The 13,757-nt window shown below is 41.2% G+C and overlaps 1 protein-coding gene across 2 annotated transcripts in view; it reads right to left on the reverse strand.

Moving 5' to 3' along the window:
- Nr1d2 (nuclear receptor subfamily 1 group D member 2) overlaps positions 1-13,757 on the reverse strand; it is a 28,732-nt gene that overhangs the window by 3,706 nt on the left and 11,269 nt on the right. For both annotated transcript variants that reach the window (XM_055599089.1, XM_055599090.1), the window contains exons 3-7: positions 11,744-11,832; positions 8,187-8,331; positions 6,159-6,787; positions 3,296-3,481; positions 144-354 (exon numbers count right to left, since the gene is read on the reverse strand). In XM_055599089.1, coding sequence (XP_055455064.1) covers positions 144-354; positions 3,296-3,481; positions 6,159-6,787; positions 8,187-8,331; positions 11,744-11,832 — 1,260 coding nt within the window. The remainder of the gene's footprint in view (positions 1-143; positions 355-3,295; positions 3,482-6,158; positions 6,788-8,186; positions 8,332-11,743; positions 11,833-13,757) is intronic.

The following is a 13,757-nucleotide window of genomic DNA, read 5'->3' on the forward strand; positions in this document are numbered from 1 at the left end:
AAAAAAAAAAAAAAAAAAAACCCATACTAGGTTCACATGGGGCAACCCTTTTCTCTAACAGGATGTAGAAGCTGAGGGACAAAAGGATGAAATTATCAGTCACTAACTGAAAGAAGAACCAGATTTTGAGCCAACATGCTTACCTGCAGACACCAAAACAACTGCTGTGAACAAGCTCATTTCTTCATCACTGAGCTGGAGGGCATTCAGCTTCTCACTGAATTCAAACATAGAGCTGAGCAGATCCCCTGCTCCCATGGAGTGCAGGTCATCCACACTGTACTTCTTCCCACTCAGAAAGGTGACAGTCCGCTCCTTAGCATCAAATAATGAGGCAAACCGTACCATCAGAACCTAGAAGGCAGAAAAATCAAGTATGTTTGAAGAAGTTCATAAAGAAAACTAAAATGTAACTATTCAAGTCAGTTAAGAAACAAAATTTATATCTGAAACCACTTTAAGGCAAATTTTGTATGGATGTAATAAACATCCCAACATCAAAAAAATCCAGTCAGCAATGACAAGATGCTAAAAGACTCTTAAATCCTATAAGCAAAGATTCAGAAATGCAAATTTGAGCAGTGATGTCACTTTGTTTAAAAATGGAGCCTGACTAAAGGCATTCAGGAAACTCTCCAGGGTTCAAAGCATTTTTTTCAGGTGTCTATACCCTTAGAGAAGTTCTGTTTCAACAGAGCAACACTGGGAACCCTTAAAACATCAAAAGCAGCCAAGGGAAACACAGCACACAGCCCTACTTAGACCACAGGAGACCCAGTGTCTTAGTCTACACCTAAAGACAGCCATCACAGCAACAAACTGCTATTCAGTCAAAGTCAATCAAAAACTGTATCACAGGACTGCAGCATCCCCCATCCCACTGTCTGTGATAGTGAGGCGGCCTATCTGCCTCTCTTACATCAGAAGATCCACAGGCAACACCTTTCTTCTGCAACACCCCAAGCAAAATGGACTGCCCAGACAACCCAAAAGGAAGTGAATCTCCTCTGATAATGGTGCTAATTACTTTGAAGCATAGTCACAGGGTGGAAAGAACATAAATCTTGAAGTCCAGGACTTGTGTTGAAATCCTAGGCACCCAAAAAAGAGCCTCTTCACTTCTCTAGGCCAATATTTTCTCTCTCCAAACAAGTGGACTACATCAACCACATCCTTCTGACCTTCTGACTTCCTTCTGACCTGAAAACCCAAGTTGCCACACTAACTCCAGAGTCTATATGAGCATAAAAATGTGCTATATAAGCATAAAATTATGCTGCTAAGACGAGGAGACACGTTTCCTACGGGAATACGCTCCCTGGAAGTCCCTGGATGTCCCCCCTGGCCATCTACACCAAAAAGATGTACTCTGAAAATCCTGCTTTTTCAGATGAAGGATTGAATGAGCCTTTTGATTTTTCTCTATGATTCCTGGTACATCACAACTAACTATTCAAGGAAATATATTTTTGATAGATTAGTAAAAGCTTTAGCAAGAATAGAGTAAAAGAAAAAGAAGTAATGAATTAGATTTAGTATTAGAAAGCATTATAAGAATAGAAAAAGAAATAATGGGCTCCTTCTTAAGAAAAAATAGCATAAGCAAGTACAGCAGGCTTGAGCATGCCTTCCTTTAGCGTCTTGTTTCTAAGGAAGATTATAAATCTTTAGCAAGACATATGGGAGGATGGTTGACTAAGGTGTATTTAGACTTTAATGTAGAAAAAGACTTTGGCAGGTATTTGACTTGGCTCGGAGGACTATTACAGCTCCTGCTTTCCCCTTCAATAGTCAGTGATAATGAAACCACAGTTTGAGGTTTTTGTTTCTTGTTTGTGTTGATCAGAAAGTTTCTAGGCTGAGATTTCTTGTAGGCACTGCTTTACACTTGGCTACACTTTCAAGTTAAAACATAAACTTTGTATCCTTGGTAAAAGTTTGAATGTTCTGGAAAGCATGCCAACTTTAAGGTGCTTCCTTATGAGATCACTATAAAATTATCAGCTTGACTTCAGTAAAATTGCAGCAGATTCCAAAGCCTCACTGGTCTCTGTCTGTCAATTCATTGCCAAAACCGTGTCTTCCTGTCCAAAGCCTTGTTCTCCCGCGGACGCCGGGAGCCCGACTGGGCCGGTCCGTGGCACCAAGTCTCACTGTATTCCCATAAACTAAAAGGCTCAATATGTGTTGTTGCTTGATTACTCTATGGATGCTCTATTATCAAAACACTGCTTCTCTGTTCTAGTCTAGGTAGTTCGGGAAGCAGAACCTGAGACAGAAGCTTCTGTGACACATGTGAAAACTGGGGTAAGAAAAAAAATAAATGAGACCTAGCAGAGTGAGCTAACACTAGAGGTTGCTCCATCCAGCTACATTCCATGCAGGCCAGCACTTAACAGCAAGAGTACCTGATAGCTTAATTTTATAGGACTCAACAGAGGTTTCCTTCTCACACTGTTTAGTTCAAAGGTCTAGCCCACTGTATATTTACTTCTTATTGTCCCCTCAAATTTCAGAGCTCTGTGTAAGTGACCTCAATCCAAGTCACCACTGCAAGGCTACCAGTTGGCCAGGCTACCTATACAATACAGCCACAGCAATCTAAGCACAGGCACAAAGCATCTGTGCTAGAGAAGCTGGAATGGAAAAAGAAAAAAAGCAATGGCAGGGGGCATGGCTGCACTCCTCTGACTATCACTCAGGGCAGACTTGAGACAAGGAATCTGAAGAAAGACCCTGTCTCAAAAACAGTGTCTGAGAACAAGCAGTCAAGGAATCTGAGCAGCACAGAACTATGTCTGCTGAGTCCCTAAATAGTCTACAATCTCTTAAAAGTAAAAACCATATTCCAGTGTCCTTTCTTGGGTTCCTGGGGTATTTATTTTTTGTTAGTTTGTTTTGTAGACATAGGATCTCACTACGCAGCCCTGTCTTGCCTCTAACTCACAGATCCACCTGCCTCTACCTCCCAAAAGCTGGGTCTAAAGGAATGCATGCACCATCAATCCCAACCCACTCTCCTTTTTATTTGAACATAGTGAACGCAAGATTCAGCTTTTAAGTGTCTAACACTAAGCAACCAGTAAGTCTCCACCTGAAACCACCACCAGAACTTGAAACAGTCCAACACTTCCAGTCCCAAGTAGCTCAATGTACCTCCACCTTCTCAGAGCCCTATGAGAGTTATTGTTTTCTCACTTTGAGACTCCGAATTATAAACATTTATTTAGGAAAGGAAAAAAAAAATTAACTACATGGGCTTTTTTTATCAACATTCATGATAAATAAAACCTACCTCAAAAGTCCCAGCTTTTAAAAGGTTGACCTGATCGTGCTGAGACAGATCTCGGAACCCAGGAATACGTTTTGCGAATTCCACCACTTCTTTTACTGCTGGCGTAAAACTCATGGAAAATTCTTCCCAGATTTCATGCCCAGACTTCTGAGGATCCACATATGGAGACTTGCTCATAGGACAAACCTAATTTAAAGGAAATAAAAAAAAATTTTAAATTGTGAGAGGTGACAAAGAATCCAAAAGTGTCATAGCAATCATAAGAAATTTCAACAGGAAATAACTCCCTAACTCAATCAAGGTCTTCCATTAACCCTTCCTCTGTGTGCATCTTACCTCAACACAGGAAGCGTCACAATAGTCAATACAGTTACATATCTCAATGTATGTAAGAAAATGTGTGACTCCTAACCAACGACAGGTGAGTAAATATCTCAAAATGGAGGCACTACAAATCACATATTCAGGCTAAGGAGATAGCTTGGCAATAAAGAATAAATACTGTTCTTGCAAAAGACCCAAATTCAGTTTCTAACACTACTAATAGGCTCACTACTGCCTATTAACTGAAATTTCAGGGGATCTAACACCTCTGGCCTCCTCTAACACTTCTATACATGTGCACATAGCCACACTCAAGACATATACATCATTAAAATAAAAGTAGCCAGATGTGGTGGCACATGAGCTTAATCCCAACACAAGGGAAGCAAAGGAATGAGGACCTCTGAATTCGAGGCCAGCTGGAACACACATTGAGTTTAAGGCCAACCAGAAGTACAGAGCAAGACCCTATCTCAAAACAACAACAACAAAAGACAAGAATAAAAATTTTAAGATAAAATAGAAATCACCTATGTCTTCCTTTTAAAAAGCCTTGTAAAGCTAGGAGCAGTACTAGGGATGCAGAGGGAGGCGCAGATCTCTATGAGCTCCCGGGCAGCTATGACTACAGGGTACCCTGTCTCCAACATGCTTTAAAGCCCTCATGGCAACTCTATTTAAGCAGCTTTGGGCCTAATGTAAAAATAGCCCAGGTGTAAAGCAGCTAAGTTAACTTTGAGACAGTGCTGCCACCTCACACATGTGTGCAGTGCTTTGGGTTTTGAGAAAAATCTTCGCATCTGTTTCTCACCCTGGTTATTATGGCCAATCACAGTCACCCAAGAGTCTTTTTTTCTCTGCCAGTAGATGAAATTCCGAGTCTTGGCACAGCTAAGCAAGGGCTCCAGCACAAAGCTGCAGCTCAGTCCTCCATAATTACCTTTCCTTGGAGGAGTGCATGTACCTCTGAAAGGCTCACCGTCCCATCCAAACACAAAGTGAAGGCACAAACCTCTACTTACCTCCTATTTCAGAGCTCGTTTATTTCTCAGTAAATAAATCACTACAAGTTCTAAAAGGCAGTATATTGTGCCTTAATTGAAGAGGACTACTGCTGGTCCTTTATCTCGTTAACAATGGTGTGAGCAGGGACCTTCACCTGTGCAACTAGGAAACTGACCATGGGGCTGAGGTACAGCTTCTAAACATGACCTAAGGAAGCCAAGCAAATTGTAGGAACATGACAATGATATAAAGCAAGTGCCATATAGTCTATTAGTAAAACTAGTCAAAATTTCTTTTAAATCTAGAGGAACTCAAGAACGAGAGAATTCCTAAGTCTAGAGAACTGAAAGTGACCAAAAAAAGAGCCTTACTTAGCACCTTAAGGACCAGGACCCAAGCCCCCAGGGTTAAGGTGCCTTTTAGAACACCCTCAGACAAGAGACAAAGGAGAGCTGAACACAAAGACTGGAGTACAGTCAACTAATTTTAAGATGAGAAAAGTATATGTAGCTTTAATTACCTGGCAGTTGAGAATAAGCATTATCAAAGCACCTCACGGTTTGAATGGGAAATGCATACGTAGTACTGCTGTTTTGATGAAATTTTGGCTGACCATAAACACTGTATTTTTGTGTAGAATGTTGAATTTGAATGATATAAATATTAACTTATCTCAGGATAAAGTCTTAAAAATTAAGCTATTAAAGTATTTTTTCCAGCATTCAGGAGGCAGATGGATCTCTAAATTCAAGGCTAGCCTGGTCTACAGAGCAAAACCTGGACAGCCAGGGCTGCACAGAGAAACTGTCTTGAAAAAAAAAATTTTTTTAATTTCTTATCTCTCACACCATAAATTATCTATCTCTACCTGGGCACAGTGGTGCATGCCTTTAATCCCAGCACTCGGGAAGCAGGGGCAGATGGATCTCTGTGATTTCTAGGCCAGCCTAGTCTTCAAAGAGAGTTCTAGGACAGCCAGAGCTGTTACAGAGTTATCTCCAAAGCTCCAGAGCTCTTTCTACACCATAATGGCTAGCCAAGCCTTTCTGCTAGGCATTAGTGTACCCTCAAGTCCCAATGATGCACAAGACCACTTGAACCCAGGTGCCGAAAGCTAGACTGGGCAACAAAGCAAGACTGTCCCCACATAGAGCATCAAAACTTCTCTTCATAGCAATCAAAGAAGCTAAAAGATCAACCCTAAAGCTTGCAAAGTACTAACTGATCAGAACACCTCAATTTCCAAAGAGATTTCCAAGAATTATACGATCAATTGTATGTGAATCGTATTTTATACAAATCTTAACCCCACAGTAGCAATTAAAGAACAAATTTGTACCTATTGCTGTATAAAATTAAGTTATTCCACAAGCATTGCTCATTAATAGTTAACTAAAAATACTACACAAAGAAACTTCTAGAAATCTCTTGGGCTTTCTGACCCACCAACTCAGCACCCCCCCCCCCCAAAAAAAAAGAAAACCTTCCAAGCTTTCCTTGACACAAGGCGAGCAAAGAATCGATTTCACTATACCAGATGCATCCTCCCTCCAGTGTTGCACAGGTAACTATTCCTGTTCTCATTCTGAGAACTTCCATCTACTGGAACTCTATCACAGACTCTGTGAGTGTAAGCACTGGAGAAGTTCACACAGTGTCCATTTGCAATACAAACAGCATGCCCATGTGGGTAATGTATCATGTTCCTCCCTTTGTACTGTCCACTGAGATGCTGCTGGCTCTCACTACAGGGAAAGTGGCTGTGAAGCCCACTGCCACAACGGTCATGATTTAAGTTATATTGCTCCACGTTCCTGGGGATCCGGTCTCCTCTCTGGAGTGGCATGCTGTCAGATGAGTTTTCTCGGTGCTCTTGATTATACAGAAAGGTATCCTTGTGGGCTCTGGTCACCATGCCAATCACTTCCTCCTTTGCAAAATCAGAAGAGGACGGAGGAGAGCTTTTGATGTTTTCTTGCTCCAGCTGGGGCTTGGGCCGCAGCTGTTCCTGAGCTGGTAGTGCTGACTGTTCATGATGTTCCACTAAGGTGTCATTCTGCAGGTGGCCACTGAACTGGGTGTTCATCATGGTCTTCATTGCACTTTGCATTTCAATTAGCATTCTCTGTTTTTCACGTTTAGGAATCCGGCCAAATCGAACAGCTATTAAAAAAAAAAAAAAAGATAGTGTCTATAGTCTAATAAGCTCTATTTGTACAAAAGAATGACACAAAATTACCTCATCATGTAAGTCAAGAATACATATATGTCCTTGGCCTAAGTTTTTCTAAGCTTGGTCTTGATTCAGTAAAGTAAGTGGGAAAGAAGAGAAAACTTCCCAAAACAAGGCTAAGAAGTACATGTATTTCTTGGGTGTTTCCTATGTAAAAATCCAAGAAACATGAAAATAAGTAATGAGAAGTGCAATGTAAAGCACACCAGCACCTTACTAAAGCCAGGCACACCACAAGGCACTCTGAACAATTTCTGTGAGCTCCAGGCCAACCAGGGCTACACAGTGAGACCCTGCCTCAAAAAGATTTTTTAAAAGACTAAGACAGTTCACTTGAACCCAAGCTGATTACCCAAGTCTGATCCCTGCAGATCCACACAAAGAACTAACTCCCAAAGGTTGTCTCTGACATCCACATGCATGCCAGGCTACACACAGGCCCACATATATGCACAGAATAAATATGATGTAAAAATACATATATAAGGGACTAGAAGGGTAGCTCAGCAGTTAAGAGCTCTCGTTCTTATATGGGACCTAGGTTCACATCCCATCACCCATAGTGGCTCACGATCCTCTAGAACTTCAGTTCCCAGGAATCTGACGCCACCTTGGAGCACTAGGTGCCCACATGGTACACATACATACACGCAGGCAAAAGCTCATTCCTTTAAAAGAAATAAATCTAAATAAATAAATAAGAAATGGGCTCCTCAGTAATACTGAGGGGCCAAGTATACAAAGTCAAAAAAAAAAAAAAATTAAGGTCAGATGCAATGGTGCCGGTCTTAAGTCCCAGCTTGGGCTACATAGAATTCCAGGCCAACTATGGCTACATAATATAATATAAAATAAATACACATTATTTTTATGTGTATCAATGTTTTGGCTGCATATATATAAGAACAGCATGTGCATGTAATGCCACAGATGCCAGCGAGAGCATCAAGTTCCCTGGAGTCACAGGCAGTTGTGAAGTCACCATGTGAATGCTGGTAGCTGAACCTGGATTCTCTGCAAGAGCAGTGAACACTTTTAATAACTGAGCAATTTTTCTATCCAAACAAATCCTTCCCCCGCCCCCAGAAAAAGAAAACTTAAAATCATTTAGAAAAAACAAAGTCAATTTACAAGAAGCAACATAAAAAGGAGCCATGCCAAAGCTGCCTTTGAAATGACAGCACTCATCCCTCCATGAGTTTCAACCCACAAGATGTTACAATGTGCTTTCTGAAATCTGCACTTACCAAAGCAAGAGGCCCTGGTAACTGCTGACAGCTCAATGAACAACCTCACACTTTACAAACACCCTCTAAACTGGGAACGTACCGTCTCTCGACATCCCCACTGACAGACACTTCTTAAAGCGACACTGCTGGCATCGGTTCCTGTTCATCCTCATGATAGAGCAGTTCTCGTTCTTCAGGCACTTCTTGTACTGGATGTTTTGCTGAATGCTCCTCCGAAAGAAACCCTAAAATAAAGGCAGGTTTATCCATCCAACAGCCATGTAGAGTCCTCACGGGAACTTTTCCCACATCTAACTGGTGTATGCGGAGCTAGGCCTAGGTCAAAAAAAGACACTCTCAACACAGAAGTTAACTGGACCCTTGCTAATATCCATCAGTAGATACAACACATACCAGCCACACAAATTCCTCTTCCTGCAGAAGACTCTTTGTGCTAGACCAAAGCATCTTTTTATAAGAACTCTTACTGCTAGACCTTGGCTGCAGTCACATGTTCAACCTTGAAAGCAAGTTCCAAAACTTTCTTTCTCTTAAGATAGATCTCAAGTAGCTCGGGGTGGCCTTAAACCTACTACATGGTTCATGGGAAGGCCTTGAACTCCTGAATCTCATACCTCCACCTCCCAAATGCTGGGATGACAAGCATGTGCCACCAAATCCAGCTTTCAACACTTTTGAAACATAAAAGCTGACAGTTTAATAGCTGAAATTCTATCACTAGAACCTTATGTTACAATAGCAGAGCTTGATGATTTCTGGAACATTGTTGGTTCCAACAATGTCAACATCTGCTGACACCAACAAAATCTACGCAGACATGCCAGATATGCTTAGCTGCATGTCAGTAGCACAGTAATGATCCAGGGAAAAACAACTGTTTTGACTATACAAACTATTAAGCACATGCTCTAGGCTTCATCTACCCCTAGCTCAGTGTTCCCTGAAAGAACAGAAAACTCAAGAAAAACAACACAAAATCATTTCAAACTTCATTTCCCCTTAATATTATAACTTCTACACAGGATACATTTTTATTAAACATGGACCAGATATAACTCTTTCGTATTTTACTATTGTGATACTATACACTTGTCTTAAATGGTGCAAGAGCTAAGAAAAAATACATTTTTAAGAGTGTAGGTGACAGCTGCATATGCCTTGAATCCCATCATCTGGGAGACAAAGGCAGGCAGCTTTCTGTGAATTCCAAGGCCAGCCTGGTCTATAGAGAGAGACAGGACAGCTAGGGCTACACAGAGAAACCATGTCTCAAAAATAAATAAGTAAATAAATTCAAATAAATAAATAAAGACAAACAAAAAGAGGGTACTGGGGTCTAGGAGGTAGCTCAGTAATAAAAGTATTTGCCTAACCTGTGTGAGACCTTGGGTTTCATTTCCAGTGCTACACTGCCCCAGAAGTGTGCCGTTAGCATGATAAGGTAATTCAACCAGTAATCCCAGTAATTTTCAAAGCTGAGGTGCATTTTGAGTCTAAGTCAGCCTGAGCTACATCACAAGAACCTGTCTCAAACAGGTTTAAACCAAGATACTGATCAATTATTTGCATTTATCAACACAGTGATGTAGATGGCTCAGTAGTTAAAAAGGTCGGCTGCTCTTCCAGAGGAGCAGTACCCACACAGCAGCTCACAACCATTTGTAACTCTTGTTCCAGAGGATCGGACACCTTCTGCTAGCCTCCATGGGCACCAGGCACACCAGTGAAACATAGACACACACACAGGCAGAACAGCAATACACATAAAATAGTAAGATACTTTTTAAGAGAATATATAATACATTTCCTTCAGATCCTGCTTTTACATTCTAGTTATTAAGTGAGCATAAACTTAGCTTTAAAATACTTCACATTTTCTTTTAAAAAAATTACTTCCACAATTCTTTAAGACAAAGAAAAGAGCTACACTACAGAAAACACTAGTCATTAAAAGCTCCAAGATTCACCTTGGAGCTTTCATCACAAATGTTCTTTATCGTATTAGCCCTGCCACATCCTGCCAAACTGGATTCCTACTCTAGCCCACAGTGAGAAAACAGCCAGAACACATTTCGACCTTGTTAACTTTGTAACAGGAAGAGTTGTGTCAGATTTAAGAGATTCCTGAGTGTAGGTAAGGAGGTACCTCATGAAGGCTACCAAAGGCTCTGGTTACAATCACTACAAATTAACTCTTTCCTGTATGTTTTGCTTGAATTCAAGATGATGTGAATCACTGTATTCTGCTTTTTGTTGCAGTTATTTATTTTTGGGTTGTGTGTGTGTGTGTGTGTGTGTGTGTGTGTGTGTGTGTTGTCTGTGTTTGAGATAAGGTCTTGTTAAGTAGCTCAGGCTGGCTTAGCAGCAACAATCCTCTGGCCTCAAGCATTATTTCTTGTTGTTTCTCTGTGTAGCCTTGGCTGTCCTGGACTCACTTTGTGGACCAGGCTGGCCTCAAACTCACAACCTCTGCCTCCCAGAGCACTGGGATTACAGGCATGTGCCAGCGTACCCAGCTTCAAGCAGTATTTCTTAGTACACTACATTTTGGCAAATACTTAGCAGTTATTTCCAGCCCACAATACCCAACAGGGTAAGATCTGATATGGTGTGAATATGTTCCCAAAGTTCATGTTCTAGAAACTTAACACCCACTACCATGGCACTGCGTGGGTCACAAGTGTCTGCTTTCTTGAACTGGCTAATGTTAATAGGAAAATGGGTTTGTTATAAAAAGTAAATTGGAAGCATCCTACTCCAACCTTTAATCCAGAAGAGGTATGTGGATCTCTGAGTTTGAGGCCAGCCTGGTTAGTCTACATATCTTCACAATTCTAAGGCTACACAGAGAAACCCTGCCTCAAACAAAAACAACAACAACAACAAAAAAAAAAAAAAAAAAAAAACAGAGCTAGGCCCACTCTTATACACACCCCAACTTACATTCTTAGGCATGAGCACTGTGTCTACCCTCCATCCTCCAACAGAAAGGCCCTCTCAAGATGCAGGCCCCAACCTCCAAACTTCTGAGGAAAATTAACCTATATTACCCCACCTGTGGTATTCTCTGCTTGCACAAACAGAACAGACTAAAACCCAACTCAAATCTTGGTTTATTAAGCATAGTGCCTATGCCTGTAATGCCAGCCCATGGAAAAAGGCAGGATCATAAGTACTAGGTCATCTTCCCTGTACTCTACAGCAAGTTCTAGGTCATCCTCCACCGCACTGTATAGCAGGTATTAAGTCATCCTCCACTGCACTTGATAGCAAGTCCTGTGTCAGTTCTAGACTACCTGAGACTGTCTCAAAAACACAAAAAAGAGTACTAAAACAACAATAACAACAATAAACTGCTCCAACAAGGCAGTGGAGTCCCTCTCTGTGGTTCACACCTATTTCCTGACAACCAAGGTCTGCAGCTGACTAGAATTGAATGCAACAGAACTGGCACTACTCCACACCCCAAGTCACCTAAACTGAGACAGAAAAATTATTTTGATTAGAATGTTAAAGCTGAAGAGGAACAGATGCTTTCTCCCTCCCTTCTAAATACACTATGGACATTCACAAACCTAACCCACTTTCTTTACTCCCAGAATTAGATTAGTAGTAAGAAATAAAAGCTTGCTTTACCTTACAGCCTTCACAAGCATGAACTCCATAGTGGAATCCTGATGCCACATCCCCACAGACTTTACACAGTAGAACCATGCCACTAAATTCTAGGGCACAAACAGACAAAAAATATAAAGCTGGAAGAATTACTCAAGTGCTTTTTCCAATTAAATATTTTATCTCATTCAATTTGCAAGTGCTTTGAAACAATATCCTCATACCTTTGCAGCAAAAGACAAAAAAAAAAATCTCTATACCAAATTAACAAAGGAAAATCAATCTGCCTTTCTCTCCCCTCCCATCCAGTTCGAGGGACTGAGCCAGAAGCCCTTGCCCACAGTAGGCAAGTGCAACAAGTAGCATCCTCAGCAATAGCTGGCCTTTTCCTTTTTGATGATTTTAAGCATCCATGGACATTTCATAAATCTGTAGTTACCTTATGCAAGACATGCAACAAAGATTAAGAAAACAATCCTCCTAGATAAAAATTAAGAATTCAAAGAGGGAAATTAATCAATAGAAAATGTGGGCACGGTGCTGGCTGAAGAGATGGCTCAATGATGAAGAACACTTTCAGAGGACCAGGGTTCAATTCCCAGCACCCACAAGGCGGCGTAACAACATGTAACTCAGTTCCACCTAATCTGGTGGGATGGACACCTACATGTAGATGAATTTTCATTCAGAACATGGCTGCTCTGGCAAAAGATCACACCCAAAGACCTCCTAGGTCTGTGTGGTCCCACTGAAATACAAACACACCTTTAAACAAGGAGACAGAGACAAGCAGATTTGAGTTCCAGGCCAGCTTGGTATAGCGAAAGTTTCAGAAGAAGAAAGGCTTAGGTCCAGGCATGGTGGTACACACTTTTAATCCCAAACAATGAAGGTAAAGTTAATCTGTAGAAGAAAGCACCCATGTTTGAAAGTGATGCCTAATTGGGTGGCAGAAAAGGTGCCAAATCAGAGAAAAACTTGACAGAATAGGATATGAGTAACTCTCGAGAGAGAGAGAGAGGAAAGGGAAGTTACTTAGTGGGCAATGCAGAGACAAAGGCGGGGAGGCAGGCAGTTTTACAGAGAAAAGCTGAATGAGATAACAAGCTAGATACAGGTGAAGATAGAATGAGCTAAAGAATAAGAAAGAGCCAGAAGATTAGAGCAGACCACTGCAGTTAGTTTGAAGCCAAGCAGAGCAATTCAGGGACCCAGAGAAAAGCCAGATTATATAGATCAGCTGGGAGAGGAGTTGGAGCCAGAACAGCTGAGTTGAACCAGTCAACCCAGATCTCAGTAAGAACAAGAAAGGGTGAGTTTATTAAGCAGTAAGTCTCAGAGGCTGAAAACATTCTAGGTCTAGGTTAGGTTGTACGGAGGCTAGACGCTTCCAGACTAGACATAGGGTAACAGAAGGAGGCAGTAAGCCTCTGAGACAACAATTACAACAAGCATACATAAGTTTCTTTCACACTTAAACACACATGTGCATATATATATATATATATATATATATATATATATTTTTTTTTTTTTCTTCCAGGCTCATACAAATACATGTAAATTAAAGAGCAAATAAGTAAATCTTTTTCAAAAAAGAAAAAGTATGTGAGGAAGACTGGAGGTGTAATTCAGTGAAGACTGTTTGCCTAGTGAATATGAGGCCTGAGCTCAATCCCTGGGTTCATACAAAAAAGAAAAAGAACGTAAAGGTACAAAGGTTTTGAGCCATGCAGCTTCAGATCAATGACAAGAATTGGGCAAGCCCCAGGCCTTCTCTACCTGGCCTACTAGTCCTGTTCTACACACACTCACTCAGGTAAGGTGCCTCATTGGTCAGTGAGATCCTGCTTGGGTTTCCTAATCCCAAATGTTCCCAACTGCGGCTTCATGAAACCCACAACCAGCAAATCCTGCTCCAGAGACAAGGCTCAGTGCTAGGAGTCCAGCAGAGAAGCCCCTGGAAGTGTGTGGTAAAGGGAAGAAGAAACATGATTGGGCCATGTAGAACCACATAACAGCCAGCCCCTGGCAG

This window comes from Psammomys obesus, unplaced genomic scaffold (genome assembly GCF_907164565.1).
Source record: "Psammomys obesus unplaced genomic scaffold, mPsaObe1.curated_primary_1811, whole genome shotgun sequence".
Classification (NCBI taxonomy): Eukaryota; Metazoa; Chordata; class Mammalia; order Rodentia; family Muridae; genus Psammomys; species Psammomys obesus.